The sequence below is a fragment of the Schistocerca americana genome, chromosome 10, assembly GCF_021461395.2.
Source record: "Schistocerca americana isolate TAMUIC-IGC-003095 chromosome 10, iqSchAmer2.1, whole genome shotgun sequence".
Taxonomy (NCBI): Eukaryota; Metazoa; Arthropoda; class Insecta; order Orthoptera; family Acrididae; genus Schistocerca; species Schistocerca americana.
Window position 1 is genome coordinate 127,329,044 of NC_060128.1, and position 18,950 is coordinate 127,347,993.

General features: G+C 44.4%; 1 protein-coding gene across 1 annotated transcript in view; it reads left to right on the forward strand.

Moving 5' to 3' along the window:
• LOC124552293 (homeobox protein abdominal-A homolog) overlaps positions 1-1,999 on the forward strand; it is a 78,796-nt gene extending 76,797 nt beyond the window's left edge. The window contains exon 3 of the mRNA XM_047126569.1: positions 1,923-1,999. Within this exon, the coding sequence (XP_046982525.1) occupies positions 1,923-1,999 (77 nt within the window). The remainder of the gene's footprint in view (positions 1-1,922) is intronic.
• Positions 2,000-18,950: the final 16,951 nt, after the last annotated feature.

Genomic DNA, 18,950 nt, shown 5'->3' on the forward strand with positions numbered 1-18,950 from the left:
AAGGAGATAGTTTCGTTAGTGATTAACCTATTGTATTTCAACTAGCGCCTTGTCTTATCTTCGTAGAGGTTGTATTAAGTATCTATGACCTGACGACCTGTGTGGCGCAGTGGTAAAGACTTGTATACACAAACCTTCTGCGTATCAAAATCGCTACAGCATATCCTGACTTCAGCCTTCAGATACAGGCAGAAAACGCGGTGACTTCCGAGTAATTATTGTGTTTGAATAAAGGTGTTATTATATTAGTCTCCTTGAGTGTTTGTTTCACTTACTTGTGTACTAAACGCAGCAGTCCTTCCTACATATCGTCCACGTTTCCTCTAGCTACGTTACTTGGCAGTGACGCATCGTGCGTAAGCTACTTTCGTCCTTATGTTTTGTACACCATTTTATGTTACACTCTGATCGTTACATAATCATAAATTATACACGCAAATTTTCCTCGAGAATCAATCTATTACTAAAACAGCATAAAAATCGCTACACTATGTGATGAAATGACCCTTCACATACTAACAGCAAAACGCGGCGAGAGACTTTAATTTAGAAACAAGTATAGATGTGGCTTCATTATGAATTTTCCAGAAGACATACGTCAGCAAAGTTACTTCATGTAGAAACAGAAAAACGTATTTTTTTCTCAAATGAGTTCTTGTGTAGGAGGAGATTTCCAGAAGGAAAATTCGTAATTCCAGTTACAATTTAGCTTCGCGCTCTGTCAGGCAACTAGCATTGAGATATACGTGGTCAGTCATATTGATAGCAAAAATATTCGCCTATCTTTGACGTAACGCAGTTTCTAGTGATATAAATTACTGTAGCATTTTTCTAACGCCCTTTACAACGTACCTAAATCAGGAAAGATATGAAGAAGACAATCGGCAGTAGTATTTACGGGTCCAAACCTTAATGGCATGTGGAACTCCATCCCTAGAACTATGTAAACGAGTTGCTGAAATACTTCTTCCGTAACAACGGTGTGGCCGCGAGGGATAGCCGTGCGGTCTAAAGGGTCTTGTTACGGTGCGTGCGGCTCCCCTCTTCGGAGGTTCGAGTCCTCCCTCGGCCATGGGTGTGTGTGTGTGTTTGTGTGTGTTGTCCTTAGCGTAAGTTAATTTCAGTTAGATTAAGTAGTGCTTAAGCGTAGGGACCAATGACCTCAGCAGTTTGGTCCCATAGTCCTTACCACATTTTTTTTCCTATCAACGGTTTATTGACATTTTAAACTAAACTGCATTGTATAATAGGTTGCTGGCTGCATACAGGACTGAATATTGAGCTTTAATCGAGCCACTGTGAAATGTTTGTGGGTTCACACACTAGACTTGGTGGGATGCGAATTTGCATAAAGGGCTGTTAGTAGGGAAAGACGTACTCCGTATCTCGTAGCGAGCAAGCATTGGAGTGAAAGAACGCACAAACATTTTGTATTAGTTGACAAATTCTCCAGCCTTGAGGTGCGCTTCGTGCCCAAACTTTCTGCAGACTTTTTTTTTTTTTTTTTTTTTTTTTTTTTGGTGGTGTGGTCCCCTGGTGGTGCAAGATCCGGATCACAAATGAACCAGTTTCCTTGATCATGTTCAAAAAACTGAATAGTGACTCACACAGCACGCGCGCGCGCCTGTGTGTGTGTGTGTGTGTGTGTGTGTGTGTGTGTGTGTGTGTGGTGTGTGTGTGTGTGTGTGTGTGTGTGCGAGCGAGCTAGGATGCCATACTAGCTCTCGTATGAACTCCATGGCAGAAAGTGCAAAAATGTTGCTATCTTAAATGGAGTTGCTTTGAGACTGGAAGACTGGCGCACCGCGAAGTCTGATTTCTTTTCTGTTTTATTTGTCTCGCTTTAATCGCAGCATTAGCTATTAAGGGATCCTGAGTGTATACTCTCAATACATGTTACTCTACTTTATGTTTCTCCCTAGATTGGATGAGCCCATTCGACCGCGTTGTCTGTGGTGAGTACAAAATTTTAATTACTTTCACTATTTCTTTCTCTTGAGAATCTACTTTCTTGCATTGTTGCTTTATTTTCGTGAACTTCCAACTTCTCTCTGTCCAGTGCATGTGGAGAGAGAATTGTTCTGCGCTTTAACTGTAGTATTTCTTTTAACTGTTCTAATTATTTAGTATTATTAACACACAGATATTCTGTTCATCTCTGTAACAATAGCATTAACTCCATAATTTTTTATCCTCTTGTATGCATGATACACTCCGTAGCAATACGTAGCTGCAAAATTTTGGATGAGAAAAAAAGAAGAAAATAGAAACAGAGGACTGGAAAGATTATAAGTAATAACTGTTTAATTAGTCTCGCTTTATTGGAGCCATCTGCTACAAGTATTCTTGTTTGCATGCAGAAAATGTTGTGTGACTTACTCGGTTCCATAATAAGAGCAATTGATAGTGCAGAGTTCCCATTGTTATTCAGGGGTGGCTTCTGTCATACAAAAAACTCATTCTTCACGGTAAAGCATGTTTGTCTTCGTTTTAAAATAGGTATTGTACTGAACAAGTACATCGTTGTGTGTCGGGTACAAGTACGCCTATTTTTTGTGTAGGCCAAGCTTGAGAACAGATTTGCACGTAGATGTTCCGTTTCGCTGTCTTACCTACAAATTCACACCTAGTCAAACGTAAACTGTTGTTCAGTATTTTTTAAAGTGGTAGTGTAATGTCATCACGATGACATAGATAGTTATTTACTGAGTTCTTACGTGTATCATTGAATATAATCTAGTACAGACTTGCTAACATTCCTACGAACTATGCAAGAAAGTATGTGGAATCAGAGGTTGCGGACACTAAGTTTTGACGCTTCTCCTGTGTAACTGCGACTTGTCTAAAAAGTAATATCGCAAGGAGATATTTTCTAGGATTAGAGGTATGTTTTATAACCGCTTCAAATAAAAACTAACAGAAAAACAATACGCTAGAAAATTGATGAGACATTTCGAATGACGAAACTTCATTAAATAGTTTCTGCTAAATGCACTGGAAGAAGCCTTTGGAGAAGAAAATGTAGACAGGTTTATACACGACTGTTCGGTTGGCGAAGGGCTCCTTAAGGGCTAATTGTAAGTCAGTATCCTCGAATTAATAAGTCTATTCCTTTTAACCGTTGGTGACATTTGCTTTCCCTTTGCTACCTGCAGTACATCCTGACAATTGTTCGGACTGGAATACTTGTAATCTGAAATAAAATGAAAAGCAGCAGTGACAATTGCTATACTCGCTAAATGAGAAGATGGAGATGTAATTCGCTTTAGGAACAAGTAACCCAAACTGCTGCTGAATTCAGTCGAAATTACGTTTCTACCTATCGTCGAAAGACAGCAAACTGTAGTCGTGAATTTCAGGCGAGGAAAAGCGGCAAGCCCGATGAAAGACAGAGCAGTGGCCATTCGTAGATACTAAGTTATTACCCAAAACACTGAGGAAAAGATTCGAGCATCAAGCACATTACATCAGCAGTGATATGTACTGTCAGATGTTCTAAAACGACGTGTGAGGCATTTCAAAAGAAAAAGCAAGGAATGGGTCTCTCATTGCCAAGTCATTCTCATTTTTCATATTTTCAATTAAAATTAAATTATTTTATTAATATCCTGAGTTAAGATACATCTTTGACAAAAGTCAAGAACGAAAACATCCACCGAAATTTTCGTTTGCTTGTCTTGTTCGATAGTGGAAGTAAAATTTCTGGATTGAGTCCACGATCACCATGAACTTTTACTATATTGCTTAGTTATCTTTTTTATGTATTAGATTATTTAATAACACGTATCGCCTACTGCCACCAGCAGCCTCGCTCATTACTTGTGAAACAGAGTGCAGTAACAGTGCATGTTAACACCCGACCCTGTTTCAGAACTTCCGGCCTCCATCCGGTGATCAGAGAGGAACGACGTGAAAACAGTGGGGCTGCTAAACTGTCTTTTCCCTGACCTTCCCTGACATCTTAAAGGGGTCGGCAGTTTTCTGCCCCTAGGACGGAATCTGCCTATCCCATCTATCTGTGTCTAGCGTTATCCTATGTGAAAGTGTAAGAGGTTTTTCGATACGTTTACGAATCATGTAACTGAGATGGGACTTGGGTATCACACCGGTAGGTGGGAAACCACCTAAAAACGACGTCCAGGATGGCCGGCCCCGTCCTTAACCTTCCGGCCGGATTCGATCCGTGGCCAGTGCCTCTCCCCGAACCCCAGAAGTGGCGTGCTAACGTGCACGGCTATCCGGGTGGGACGCAAGTGCTAAAGGGTGACTAAATAAATTTGTATATATGCAGACTGAAGCGATGAATGAAAATTTGTACCAAGGGCAGGATTCGAACCCAGATCGGCTGCGCTAGTACGTCATCCTGACACAGTGCCTGCGCTCAACTGCACGGACAACACTAGCACGCCTCCCTCTTCCAATCCAAATTCCCCTTTACGCCTCAGCTCATTTGCTATTCTCATTAAACTCGAACAGCATTGCAGGGCTTGCCAACTGTATGTCAACATCTAAAAAATGGAAAATCCAAGGTGAAACCCGTGCATAGGTTCAAAAATGGTTCAAATGGCTCTGAGCCCTATGGGACTTAACATCTATGGTCATCAGTGCCATAGACCTTAGAACTACTTGAACCTAACTAACCTAAGGACGTCACACAACACCCAGTCATCACGAGGCAGAGAAAATCCCTGACCCCGCCGGGAATCGAACCCGGGCGCGGGAAGCGAGAATGCTACCGCACGACCACGAGCTGCGGACCCCAGGCATAGGTGCTTTTATTTAATGAGCTATATATGACTCCAGAGATCTTTTCAAGTTTCAAACATATTTTAGAGTTTAGGGGAAATGCGAATGGTTTGAGGCGCGAATGAGAATTTGGATTGAGGAGGGAGGCGCTCCAGGGTAGTCCGTGCAGTTGTGCGAACCTGCTGTGGCAGGGTGGCGTAGTGGTTAGCGCATCTCCCGACTGAGCAGGAGACCTGGGTCCAAATCTCGACCTTCGTAAAAATTTTCATTTGTGGCTTCAGTCTGCATATACACGTCACAGATGTTCGAGACTTTGAACAGTTCATTTACAATATATTTCATTACCTGAACAGTGACTTGTTGCTACAAATTCTGCTGAAGTATGACAAACCATTACCAATGCTTGATGATGGCACGGTTATGTTTTGTCACCACTCACAGTTGTGAAGTGCTTTTTATGATGTTGTCAAATGAAAATCAAGTGTTATCAATAATACGTGACACAATGACGGTATCACACATACAGGGGCTATTTGTCACCTCATGACGTCACACAATTTCACTCGACGTACAATGTCATACGCCGCAGTTTTACGCTTCGTCGTGTTTTGTTCACCCGTGAAATAGTAGACAAATGTTATTTACACTACAATAATCGCTACACTTTTCAAGAGCGTTGTTTCCACACGCTTAGCGAATAGCCTCGTTTCCGGTGCAAACATTGCCCGGTCCGAAATGTTTTGTCACGAAAATGGCCGACTTTGCGCGTCACGTTTAATGTAAACAGGGGCGCCGAATGGGCCCCGAAACTTATTAAATTCAACTGCGATTACGGTTCGGCGTTATCACGGCGTTTCATAAGCTCTAATTTGCAACGCAAATCGCGCGCCGGCGCAGTCAGAATTTTAGGGTCGCCCCGCGGGCCCGACGCCTAAATATGGCGCTTTTCCACGCAATTACCCGAGCCCGGGCTAATCCGCGTTTACTGTGGCGTCTCGCGCGATTTTACTGGCCCGGCGCCGCAGGGGTACGGATCCGGCCAACAGCGCGCAGTTAACGGGTTACCGGGGTGGAGCGAGGGCGCGGGCGGTTGCGTTCGATTGGAAGCCGGGGATATATGCAGATAGCGAACGGTTCCCGCTACATTATTGCCGATCGGGATGTTGTGCGATGGGATCGCATCGGTTACGGCATCAGCTAAAAAAAGATAAAAAAAAAGAAACGAGAGCGGTGGGCTTGGAGGATTTTACGAGCGGCAGTCAACGTCTGACAGCTACACAGCGCCCGTCGATGTCGGCCATTATTATATTTTAATCTGTCCGCCAGTTTTTACTGCTCTGCTCCGTCACAATAATTCTCTCTCTTTCTCTGCGCTCATCTTTTGCTATCAGCAGTAACAGGAAAAAAAACATCGAAAGAAAAGAAAAATCTCGAACAACCTTCATATCTTCACGCGCTTACACACACACACACACACACACACACACACACACACACACACACACACAAAAGTTGCTTGTTGTATTTTGTGAACCAGTTCCGTAGTCTGTAGACCACTCTCAAGTACGTGTACTAAGGTACAGCCATGTATTAGTCTTTCTCCGTGCTCATTTGCAAATTTAAATGTCTCTATACTCACTATAATTACTCTAAATTTGTCATCTCTTTGATAATTCTCATCTGGGTCTTCAAATTACACTGCCTGATCAAAAGTACCCGACACCTAAAGGCGGACGTCAAAATATACTACTGGCCGTTAAAATTGCTACACCAAGAAGAAATGCAGATTATAAACGGGTATTCATTGGACAAATATATTATACTAGAACTGACATGTGATTACATTTTAACGCAATTTGGGTGCATAGATCCTGAGAAATCAGTACCCAAAACAACCACCTCTGGCCGTAATAACGGCCTTGATATGCCTGGGCATTGAGTCAAACTGAGCTTGGATGGCGTGTACAGGTACAGCTGGCCATGCAGCTTCAACACGATACCACAGTTCATCAAGAGTAGGGACTGGCATATTGTGACGAGCCAGTTGCTCGCCCACCATTGACCAGACGTTTTCGATTGGTGAGAGATCTGAAGAATGTGCTGCCGAGGGCAGCAGTCGAAAATTTTCTGTATCCAGAAAGGCCCGTACAGGACCTGCAACATGCGGTCGTACATTATCCTGCTGAAATGTAGGGTTTCGCAGGAATCGAATGAAGGGTAGATCCACGGGTCGTAGGACATCTGAAATGTAACGTCCACCGTTCAACGTGCCGTCAATGCGAACAGGAGGTGACCGAGACGTGTAACCAATGGCACCCCATACCATCACGCCGGGTGATACGCCAGTATGGTGGTGACGAATACACGCCTCCAATGTGCGTTCACCGCGATGTCGCCAAACACGGATGCGACCATCATGATGCTGTAAACAGAACCTAGATTCATCCGAAAAAAATGAAGTTTTGCCATTCGGGCACCCAGGTTCGTCGTTGAGTACACAATCGTAGGCGCTCCTGTCTGTGATCCAGCGTCAAGGGTAACCGCAGCCAGGGTCTCCGAGCTGATAGTCCATGCTGCTGCAAACGTCGTCGAACTGTTCGTGCAGATGGTTGTTGTCTTGCTAACGTCCCCATCTGTTGACTCAGGGATCGAGACGTGGCTGCATGATCCGTTACAGCCAAGTGGATAAGATGCCTGTCATCTCGACTGCTAGTGATACGAGTCCGTTGGGATCCACCACGGCATTCCGTATTACAGTCATTGGATCTCGACCAACGCAAGCATCAACATCGCGATACGATAAACCGCAATCGCGATAGGCTACAATCCGACCTTTATCAAAGTCGGAAACGTGATGGTACGCATTTCTCCTCCTCAGACGAAGCATCACAACGTTTCACCAGGCAACGCCGGTCAACTGCTGTTTGTGTATGAGAAATCGGTTGGAAACTTTCCTCATGTCAGCACGTAGTAGGTGTCGCCACCGGCGCCAACCTTGTGTGAACGCTCTGAAAAGCTAATCATTTGCTTGTCACAGCATCTTCTTCGTATCGGTTAAATTTCGTGTGTGTTGCACGTTATCTTCGTGGTGTAGAAATTTTAATGGGCAGTTGTGTAGATAGTTTCCATCCTTCACCTTTATGACCCACAAACACATCATCATCATAATCATTATCACGTTTATGACGGCTTGAAATCTGCTGGTGGAACGTTCAATGAGTTTTCTAAATGTGTCTGGGGGAATGCCAGCCCATTTCTCCTCAAGAACCGAAACCAGAGAAGGCAGTGATTGGCAGTGACTGTTTATTTATTGGTAAAATAATTTAATAAACAAACAGGGAGTTATGTTCGACGTTGGGGTCTGAAGTGAAGTCGACCTTCTAACTCATCCCAAAGGTATTCACGACTATGGGCAGGTGACATCATTTCAGTGATACTATTCTCCACAGAACTTCGCCCCAGCTGCGTTAAGACGGGGTACATCGTCAGGCTGATACAGTCATCTTCTCCAAAATGTTGCTCTACTGTCTGAAGTACAAAATTCTGTTAAATGTGTTTATATCCTTCCGTACGTAGCGTTTTCGTAAGCCCAATAGAGGGACCACATCGTAACCACGAGAAACATCCCCATTACATAACACCATCTTCTCTGTGCTTCACTGTTGCTAATCGGACCACGATTTACGACTCTTACTGCCAAAATCGATAAGACAAAGCCAATACCACAGAGAGACGGGAAAAGGCAAAAGGAAAAGAATAGAAATGGTCTCTGTCAGGCGATGGTTCTCACCACGCAAGTATTTCCAAGTTTTTTTCTCTCTTGTTTCCTTCCACTTGCTGCGAGTTGAATTCGTAGAAACTATCACAAGCTAATGGTAACGAACTGGCCATTATGTTATTCTGTCGCGTCCGTTTCGAAACGCATCGATATAAATCAGATCTTAGACATTCTGTTATCGCATCCGGTTCTCTTAGGGAAAAATGAAAGACGATATTACGACTCCATATGCATATGCTTTATCGACAGCATTAGTCTGATAAACAAGTGTCGAATATTTTGAGAAGCAGTAGCACTCATCGAAACAAGGAGAACAAGGCGCATACTTCCTGAGGTATGAGCACCTTTTGTTACGGGGGGCTGAGAGGCGTCTGGTTGTGAATATGAGAATAGTTGTTGAGGCTCGTTCAACAGAGTCAACAGTATGTATAATGTCTTTTTGTATAACAGCGCTCTAGGTACATATTATTCTTGAGGGTTGGGTGATCTGTAGTCAGCTGCGTGATGCGACTTGTTGTATAGTTTTTCGTCAACTAAATGTACAGTACTCTCTTCCATCTCAGGCTTGTAGCCTAATAGTTTTTCAGCATTTTCCATTTCGGAGTGCTAGGTAACCTGAGTCTATAAGAAGCTGGGAAAGCTTGCCAAATAGCTTAACAGGTGATACTTTTTGTTTAGTATTAGGTTCCCACTTCATATCATAATTCCGACACAGACGGGAAAGAACCTGGAAGAACAGTTAAATGAAATGGAGAATGTCTTGAAAAGAAATTATAAGGCGAATATCAGTACAAGGTAATGGAATGTAATCGAACTAAATCAGATGGTTCTGATGTAATTAGACTGAGAAAAGAGAGACTGAGAACTGTCGACAGTTTCGCTAATTGGGCAGCAAAAGAACTGACGACGGCTGAAGTAGAGAGAATATAAAATACAGACCGGCAATGGTAAGATAAGTGGTACTGAAAAAGAGAAATTTGTTCGCTCCTTTAAGTAGACATACATACTAAATAATTATCGCTTGGCTGCTGTTAAAAATAATTTATTTAACGACAGGTTTCATAGCTTTGAAACATCATCATCAGGATAGATCTGTTACATAAGAAAAAGTGTTCGCTACAATTGTAGTCCATTAAGATAACAATCAACAGTGAGAAACAGAGCAAAATACTTACATGTTAAATCATGACACTGAACTTGCGACATGGAAGTGAACTGAAAATGCCTTGCCTATGAATAAACGACGCAGTTAGCGATTGATAAATGGAGCAGGAAGCATGGATCCACAATTCCCAAGCGTGCCCAAAGTTTTTAAAAACTATAATAATAATAATAATAATAATCAAGAAAAATCTGCCCAAAAATCTGCTTACGTCACGAATCTCTATTGCGTAATTTACTCATAGACAAGGAATGTTCGGTCCGCCCATGTCGCAAGTTTGTCACGATTTAATATGTAAGTAATCTGCTCTGTTTCTCTGTATTGATTGTAACTATGACAGACCACAGTTGTAGCGAACACTTTCGTATTTTAACATATCTAACAGTATGATTTGGCTTCTTTCAAAGCTAAGGAATCTCCCATTAAAAATATTATGTACAATAACAGCAGACAAGCTGGTTTTATTTAAGATGCCTGTATATGGCTGCTGTTCTCACTCGTACAGAATTGTGTGTAATAAATTTCAGTGTCTGGAAGCATTTTGTGAAGGTATGTGTTTCAATTGTAGTCTTGTACAAAAGTAAATCGTAGACGACGAGCATTTCAGACAAGACGAAAAAAGCTTTCGAACCGTCGTTCTGGGGAAGAATGTTGTATAGTTAGATGGGTAGTTAAAATGACTCATGAGTAGGTACTGAATAGAACAGGAAAAATAAATTCGTGAAAGGACTTGAGTAAAAGATGGGGTCGATTGATAGGACACTTCCTAATAAATCTTCAGTTTGGTAATGAAAGGAGTTGTGTGGGGTAAAAGCTGTAGAGGGACGCCAATGTTTGACTGGCTCAAGTAGATGTAGTTACGCAGAGATGAAGAGGTTTCCACAGGACAGGCAGGCGTTGAGAGCTGCATCGTAACACGCTTTGGACTGAAAACCACAACAACACACTTCCGTTGCTAACAATTGGTTCAAAAGAGAAAGGAAAACGTGCTGATCCGTTCGTACGTGCAAACAGCACGATAACAGGCAGTAAACACAAAAGAGGAATTTGTGTAAGTAGTAAGACTCCAAGATATGTACCCAGAGTTTCAAGTAATTTAGCATACAATAACACGACTGAAACTACGAGCAGAGCACAGCGGAACTCGAACAACGCACCTACAGAAGATAGCTAAGTCTCAGACCAGCAGGTACCTAGAGAAAGCAAATCATTCTGTTGACCCTGCTGAAGGAGCGTCAATGCAGGGACTGTGGTCATATCCGCAATAAGGGGAACCAGCCCGCATTTGCCGAGGCAGATGGAAAACCGACTAAAAACCATCCACAGAATGGCCATCTCGGCGGACCTCGACACAAATCCGCCGGGTGGATTCGTGCCGGGGACCGGCGTTCCTGCCCCATCGAGCCCCATACTATGAAAAAGTGTTCATACTTCAGATGGTATACGATCCGGACTTGTTTTTCTTGCTTCGATGGATACTACCACCTCTAAAAGTATTCGACACAACTTTAGCACCCTGTTCTGCATATGTCTGACTGCTGTGTGGTTTAAGACAGAACTTTGAGACTAATATGGAGGCGTACAACTGAAGGATCTTTCTGTGCACTGTATCACGTCTCCTGACAAATGATTAAAGTTTCTGTTCCTTATCTATTGGCTCCACCATCGTCGACAGCTACCAGTGGATACTCTCCAGTAGCCAGCCTGTGGCAGATAAATATCGTTCTCATTCAACGCCGCCCCTTATTGTGTTCGCTGTGTATGGAATTATCGCCACACTAGTGCTTAATTGGTACATTCCAAACAGCTCACATAAGTAGTTATGTCATGTGGCTACTGAACTGAACATTTGTTGCTAGATTCGAGGAGTGAGCAAGAAGTACAGTGAATGGAAATGAGAAGGGAGACGTCAGTCTGCTTATCACTATGATGATTTTTTTATTCATTTAACCCGAACACTTTAGAGCTTTCTCTTACACCACACCAGGGTTTCACATACACAGTATCTTTTTTTACGTTACAGTTACTTAAGAAGTAACAATAATTGTAATAAGACGTATAGTAATAAAATGAATTGAGTGTCTGTAGAGAGAAAGTGGAAAAACAATACTGCCTAAGAACTAATGAAGTTACTACTGGTAGTGCTTCTCTACTACTGCTTCCAATAATAATGATGATAATAATAACAATAGTGACACTAATAACAGTAATGACAATAATAACAATAATAATAATAATAATAGATATAAAAAGAAATTATAAGTGTACAGAATTTATATTTTCTGCTACAGCGTGTTGAAATGAAAGGAAATTTAAGGAGAGTGAATCTCACCACCGTACGGCATCCTCCATACAGTCCAGATTTAGCACCGTCTGACTTCCATCTGTTCCCGATAATGAAAGACGATCTGCGGGGACATCATTATGCTTCTGATGAAGCCATTGAGAGAACTATGAGACTGTGGCTGCGGAAACAAAGTGTCGACTTCTCCCGTGACGGCTTCCGAAAACTTGTTTATCGTTGGCAGAAATGTATGCAATTGGCTGGTGATTATGTGGAAATGTGAATATTGGTAATTAAAGATCACATTCTGAGGATTATTTCTACGTTTGATTTATTAAAATATTCCCATCCAATCTCAATTAACGAAGGTGTAGGCATTACTTTTCATTAAACCCTCGTAAGATAGCAAAGAGTAAATGAAATGGAAAGAGAGGGAAAAAAACTTAACCACTACGCAGGTCACTTCGAAGTATGACCTGACCGCTATCTTGAATGGAATGAAGACAGCGCAACGCTCATGTGTCTCTTACGGTGCATGGCGGACTACAGATGTGGAGGCTGAGCGTCAAAGGTATAGGGCCTGTTTAGTTACACGTCCATTTCCGCATCTCGGACGACTCGTAAAAGAGACGAAGACAGGAGCAGAGAAGTAAACAATGCGTGACGGCGAGAAGCTAAGAGCGCGCGGGAAGGTAGGAAACGGGGAAGTAGTGATGAAGACAAACGAGCAGGAAAGACACAAATCTACTTCAGTTTGTTTCCGGAGCGGTAAAGGGCTGGTTGGCGCGCGAGTGTAGAAAACAAGGAAAGAGTGTGGAGCGCGCTCACGTGTGTGTGTGTGTGTGTGTGTGTGTGTGTGTGTTTGTGTGTGCGCGTTTGTCAGAGAGAGAGAGAGAGAGAGAGAGAGAGACAGACAGACAGAGAGAAAGGGACAGCAAGTGGAAAAGAGAGATAAACTACAGCCCATGAATGGGTGTAGGGTGCCGTTGTGTTTGATCGCCGTATTTTACGATCCATTTCGCATCCAATTTCATTTGATTCGAACCCGTTCCCCAATATGGCCCAGTTCCACCGTACGTAACCAGATTACGCGGGCGACTGAGGTTTTAACGCCCGTCTAAACGATAACTCTTGCCCTTTGCCTATCTGACTGCTCGGAAAACGATGAGCTTTCTGTTCCTTCGCCTGTGGGGGCAGTCGAAACGATGCTTACAATACCAAAAGTGTGTAATATATATTGAACGACTAAACAACCAATAGTTGGTTTATGATACGTATTGCGACACTTCAGAAAGAGTCCACAACCGACAGTATCAAGTAGTGAACACTTTTAAATTAAAGGATGGTTCAGTCCTAAGAATAGATTTCATCCAAGAATTTTCTCATTGCTGTGGATCCTATTCCAACTAATATCTTGTATAATATACACTGACCAGAAGTGAAACATATTGTTGCGAATCCTCGTTAGCATCATTTTTTTTTCACTTTTCCCGTTGACAGAGGAATCTTTAACCAGTATTCAGTAAACAGGCGAAGGAAAAATAAATTTTGATTAGTTTTTATTACGTAAGAGCTTAATCTACAGATGACAATTTTCCGTCTTCTACCAAGTACACTTTTGTCAGAATGTGACTCCGTTATAAACTAGAAAATTAGCAAAGTACCCGTAATTAGCATGAAAAATAATTTAATTTGCGTGTGTTGTCCTTAGGTTAGTTAGGTTTAAGTAGTTCTAAGTTCTAGGGGACTGATGACCTGAGATGTTAAGTCCCATAGTGCTCAGAGCCATTTGAACCATTGTGTGTCCACTGGCTTCTGCAAGAGGACTTCAGAAAATAAGTTACTCATTAGCCTGAGGTGACAAAGGTCTTGGGATACCTCCTACTACCGTGCCGGACCTCCTTTTTTCCCGGCGTAGCGCAGCAACTGGACGTGGCATGGACTCAACAAGTCGCTAGAAGTCTCCTGCAGAAATATTCAGCCATGCTGCCTCTAGAGTCGTCCTTGAATTGTCCAGAATGTCCTTCGAACCAGTCGCCAACAATTGTGACACAGTGATATAGCGCATTGTCATCCATAAAATTTCCATCGTTGTTTGGAAACATGAAGGCCATGAATGGCTGCCAATAATTCCCAAGTGGCAGAACATAACCACTTTAAATCGATAATCGGTTCAATTGGGCCAGAGGACTCCGTTCATTCCTTGTAAACACAGCCCACACCATTATGCAGCCACCATCAGCTTGCAGAGTCCGTTGATGACAACCTGCGTCCATGGCTTCGGGGGTTCCACACTCGAACCGTACCGTCAGCTTTTACCAACTAAAATCGGGACCCATCTGACCAGCCCACAGTTTCCCAGTCGTCTAGGGCCCAACCGATTGGATCACGAGCCAAGAAGAGGCGCTGCAGGCGATGTCGTGCTGTTAGCAAAGACACTCGAGTCAGTCGCCTACCGCCTTAGCCCATTAACGTCAAATATCAAAAAAATGGTTCAAATGGCTCGGAGCGCTATGGGACTTAACATTTGAGATCATCAGTCCCCTGGAACTTAGAACTACTAAACCTAAGTAACCTAAGGACACCACACACATCCATGCCCGAGGCAGGATTCGAACCTGTGATCATAGCGGTCGCGCGGTTCCAGACTGAAGCGCCTAGAACCGCTCGGCCACAACGGCCGGCCGTCAAATATCGCCGAACTGTCCAAATGGATACGTTCGTCGTACGTCTCACATTCCTTCATTCAGTTATTACACGCAGTATTGCTTGTCTATTAGCAGCGACAACTGCACGCAAACGCCGCTGCTCTCGGTCGTTAAGAGAAGGCAGTCGGCTACTTTGTTCTCCGTGGTGAGAGGTAGTGCCTGGAGTCTGGTTTTCTCGGCACACGCTGTGGATTTAATTCTCTTACGACTCCCGAAACGGAGTGTCGCGTGTGTCTAATTCCAACTACCATTCCTCGTTCATAGTCCGCTGATTCCCATGGTGCGGCCATAATGACGTCGGAAACTTTTTTACATGAATCATTAGAGTACAAATTAGAGCTCCGCCAGTGCATTGGCCTTTTATACTTTGTGTACGCGATACTACCGCCATGCGCATATCACTATCCCATGACTCCCAGCTCTCAGACTCGACACGACCACGGAAGTCGAAAGACGTCCAAATTGTCTCTGCACACGTCACAGTGACGTCACGGGGATGTGTGACCGAGGTGAATCCAGCGCCCGCCGCGGTGGTGACCCCTCCGGAATCGCGCGCTGGCCGTTTATTACGTCGCCGGTGACCGGACCGTGCATCGCCGGAGATATACGACGGCTGCAGACCTAAATGAAAGGGCCGCCGCCGGAATGCGCATTCCCCGGCTGGTAGCTTCGCATTCCCGGCGGCGCTGCTGCGGAGACACGCATTATTCCGGCCGGCCGGCCCGCCAGTAAAAGGGCTGTAGGAATTTTTAATAATGGCTCCTGAGGCGTGGTGGTGGACCTGCGGACGCGGCAGCTCCGCGCCTGGTCAGCAGTATCCGCTATCCGCCCCCGCCTCCCACACACCCCGTAACGTCCCATCTCGGCCTTCGGGAAAGGACGTGGCGCGCCATCGTATGGGCGCCGATGGGGAGGAAGGCGCGCCAAGTGATAACGCCAACCCTTCCCACGGGCGTCTCTTCCATTCCGCTCCTTCCAGCAGAATAGTCTCTTATCTCCGTTGGAACAGCCTATGATAATGAAATTCGAGTGCACGTACCGCAAAAATGAGCGAAAGCTTCCCTTAATCAAGAAATGACTGCCTCACCCCTGAACAAGAATGAAGAGGCGAAGGTTGGCTGCCGGCCGCCGTGGCCGAGCTGTTCTAGGCGCTTCAGTTCGGAACCGCGCTGCTGCTACGGTCGCAGGTTCGAATCCTGCCTGGGGCATGGATGTGTGTAATGTCCTTAGGTTAGTTCAGTTTAAGTAGTTCTAAGTCTAGGGGACTGATGACCTCAGATGTTAAGTCCCATAGTGCTTAGAGCCATTTGAACCATTTTTTTGAAGATCGACCGCAATAACATAACGCTTCCACAGTGGCTTAACGTAACTCTTCCGAATGTAGAAGTGCGTCATGTAAAATACCTGTGTTACTAAACGACCAAATCGTAGCACAGTGTACTGCCTAGTTTGCCTGTCTGACCGTTTCCAGGGGCAACAAAAATTTTGGTTTTCATTAGGGACGGAGCACAAGCTCGCATTAGGAAAGGATGGACGAGGTAAGCGGCACGTGCCCTCTCAAAGGAATTACCTCAAACGATATAGGTTCAAATGGCTCCGAGCAGTATGGGACTGAACTTCTGAGGTGACCAGTCCCCTAGAACTTAGAACTACTTAAACCTAACTAACCTAAGGTCATCACACACATCCATGCCCGAGGCAGGATTCGCACCTGCCACCATAGCAGTCGCGCCGTTCCAGACTGTAGCGCCTAGAACCGCTCGGGCACCACTGCCGTCAAACGATATAGGGAAATCACAGGAGACGTAAGTCAGGATGGCCAGAGGCGGGTTTGAACCGTCGTCCAGTCGAATACGCCTACAGTGTGCTAACCACTGCACTATCTACCTAGGTTGATTTTTAGCATTTTACGTAATTATTGACCGAATATAAAATAAAACGCCCTTACAATCTACTCATTGAAAAGTGTAATATTTCGTCAGAGGCGTAGCACAATAATACCTGTATTAAAGTTAGAAACGTTGTTTATGTCTCGAGGCAGTTTAGCTCTCGACGTGCAAATTACCCAGACTATATTCATCCAGTATTTGAGAATGAGGGGACTTAGCGACTCCCAACAAAATTTAGATATAATTCCAGATTTTTAGGAAACTTCTTCTCGCATTCATCGCCCCCCCCCCCCCCACACACACACACACGATCCAAGGATAAAAGTTTATTTCTCACTAGCTTTTTTTTTACGTGATTTACCTAATAACGAGAGCACTTACAGACGTTCAACAAACTTCAAAAGGAATTTCAGATCTTTTATAAAATTTTCCGTCAGTCTACTTGGGGATAGCCCGAAACAAATAAGTTTGAGGTTGTTCTGTACACGGAAATTCGATTTTTTTTAAGGAATCATGGGTTGAGGAGGGGTACGGCAGAGGGAGGATTGCTAGTCTCACACGAATTTCTCCCGCTGGAAGACGACGGATTCACGCACTCCCGTCGGCATGATGAAGACGGTACCGGTATTCATCAGACTGTTCAACGCTCTGCCACTGCGTCAACGTGCAGTACCGATGGTCAGCTGCCCATTTCAGTCAGAGTTGTCGATATAGTGGTGTTAACATTGGCACATCTTTAGGAGTGTTCGGTGCAGTGTGTGTTCAGACACACTTTTACTCTGCCCAGCATTAAAGTCTGATGATAGCTCCTCCACATTTCGCCGCCTATCTTGATTTAGCAGTCTGCCCAGCCCACGACGTCAGACATATGTAATGAGGGGTAGCCGCCCAACCCCACGACGCCTGGTCGTGGTCTCACCCAGGTGTCGCACGTGTTTTAGACAATCACCAAAGCACTCCTCAAATACTCCACAAGTCGTGCAGTTTCCGAAACGCTCGTGCCGAGCCTCCGGCCGCTGTGTAACTAACGGTCATTCCTCGCCAGATGACGCTACTATCGCCTGGACGGGCTTATATAGATACTAGGTCGGTGGTCATAATGTTTTGGCTGATTGGTGTACATCCTTCTCAGTATGCTATAGTCATTTGGAAAGGCCTCTAAGACACGAGGCTTATTAGACCACCAGAACTTCCAGAAACGTAATGACATTAGATGCGCTGTTATTTCACACGGGAGCCGCTGCCTCGACAGCGCTTCATCTCGAGCTGTTACTGTTTTCCTCGCCAGCAACAGAACCACGGCACGGGGCTGTCTCAGTCGGGTCGGCCCGGCGGCTTTCACCGTGACGCGACGCCTTATTTTTGAAGAGTTTTATTTCCGTCCCGTCGCTGCTTCCCCTCCCCTCACACGTAGTAGCTTCGACAAACGAAAACACTCGCCACAGCCGCGGAGGACACTGTACAGGAGCCACCTCTCCACAGGCCATAAAGCACCGCAGGAGAACCCGATTGTTATTATTATTTCTACTATTAACATTACTATTTTTATTATTATTACTATCATTATTGTTCAGAGCAGCTGTACATGCCAATCTCGTGCAAACCTGCTCATCTCTGCGTCGCTATTGAACCCTACATTCATCTGAATCTGCTTTCTTTAGCTTTTCCCCCAACACCCACACTTCCCTGCATTAACAAATTCACAATGCTTTGAAGCTTCAAAATGTGTCCTATCAACTGATCCCTTCTTTTGATCAAGTAGTGCCATACATTTGCTATATCCCCAGTTGACTCAGTAGCTCATCATTCTCCTGCAATACCACATCTGAAAAGCTTCTATTCTCTCTTTGTCTGAACTTTTCATCGTCCACGTTTCACTTCCAAACAAGGCTACACTCCAGACAAATTAAACAGCTAAACCAGTCGCAGTTGCAGGGGCTACCCATTGCTACACCGCTACCCCGTTGGCTCCAGCTGTTGCAAACCTCTTCATGGAGAAGTTTGAGGATATTGCCATAGATACTGCGCCATTGAAGCCGAAGTGTTTCTTTCGATACGTTGACGACACGTTCGTTATTTGGCCACACGGACGCGAGAAACTAGATGAGTTTTTGGAGCACCTCAGTGGCATCAACAGTAATATCCAGTTCACCATGGAGGTGGAAAAAGATAATGCATTCACTTCCTCGACGTCCTTGTCCACCGTAAACATAATGGGTGCCTTGGCCACAGCGTCTACAGAAAACCCACCCACACAGACCTGTACCTGCACGCCACCAGCCATCATCATCCAGCACAGAAGCGCACAGTATTACAAACATTGGTGCATCGTGCAAGAGTAATATCAGACGACAATAACCTGCCCCACGAACTGAGCCGCCTA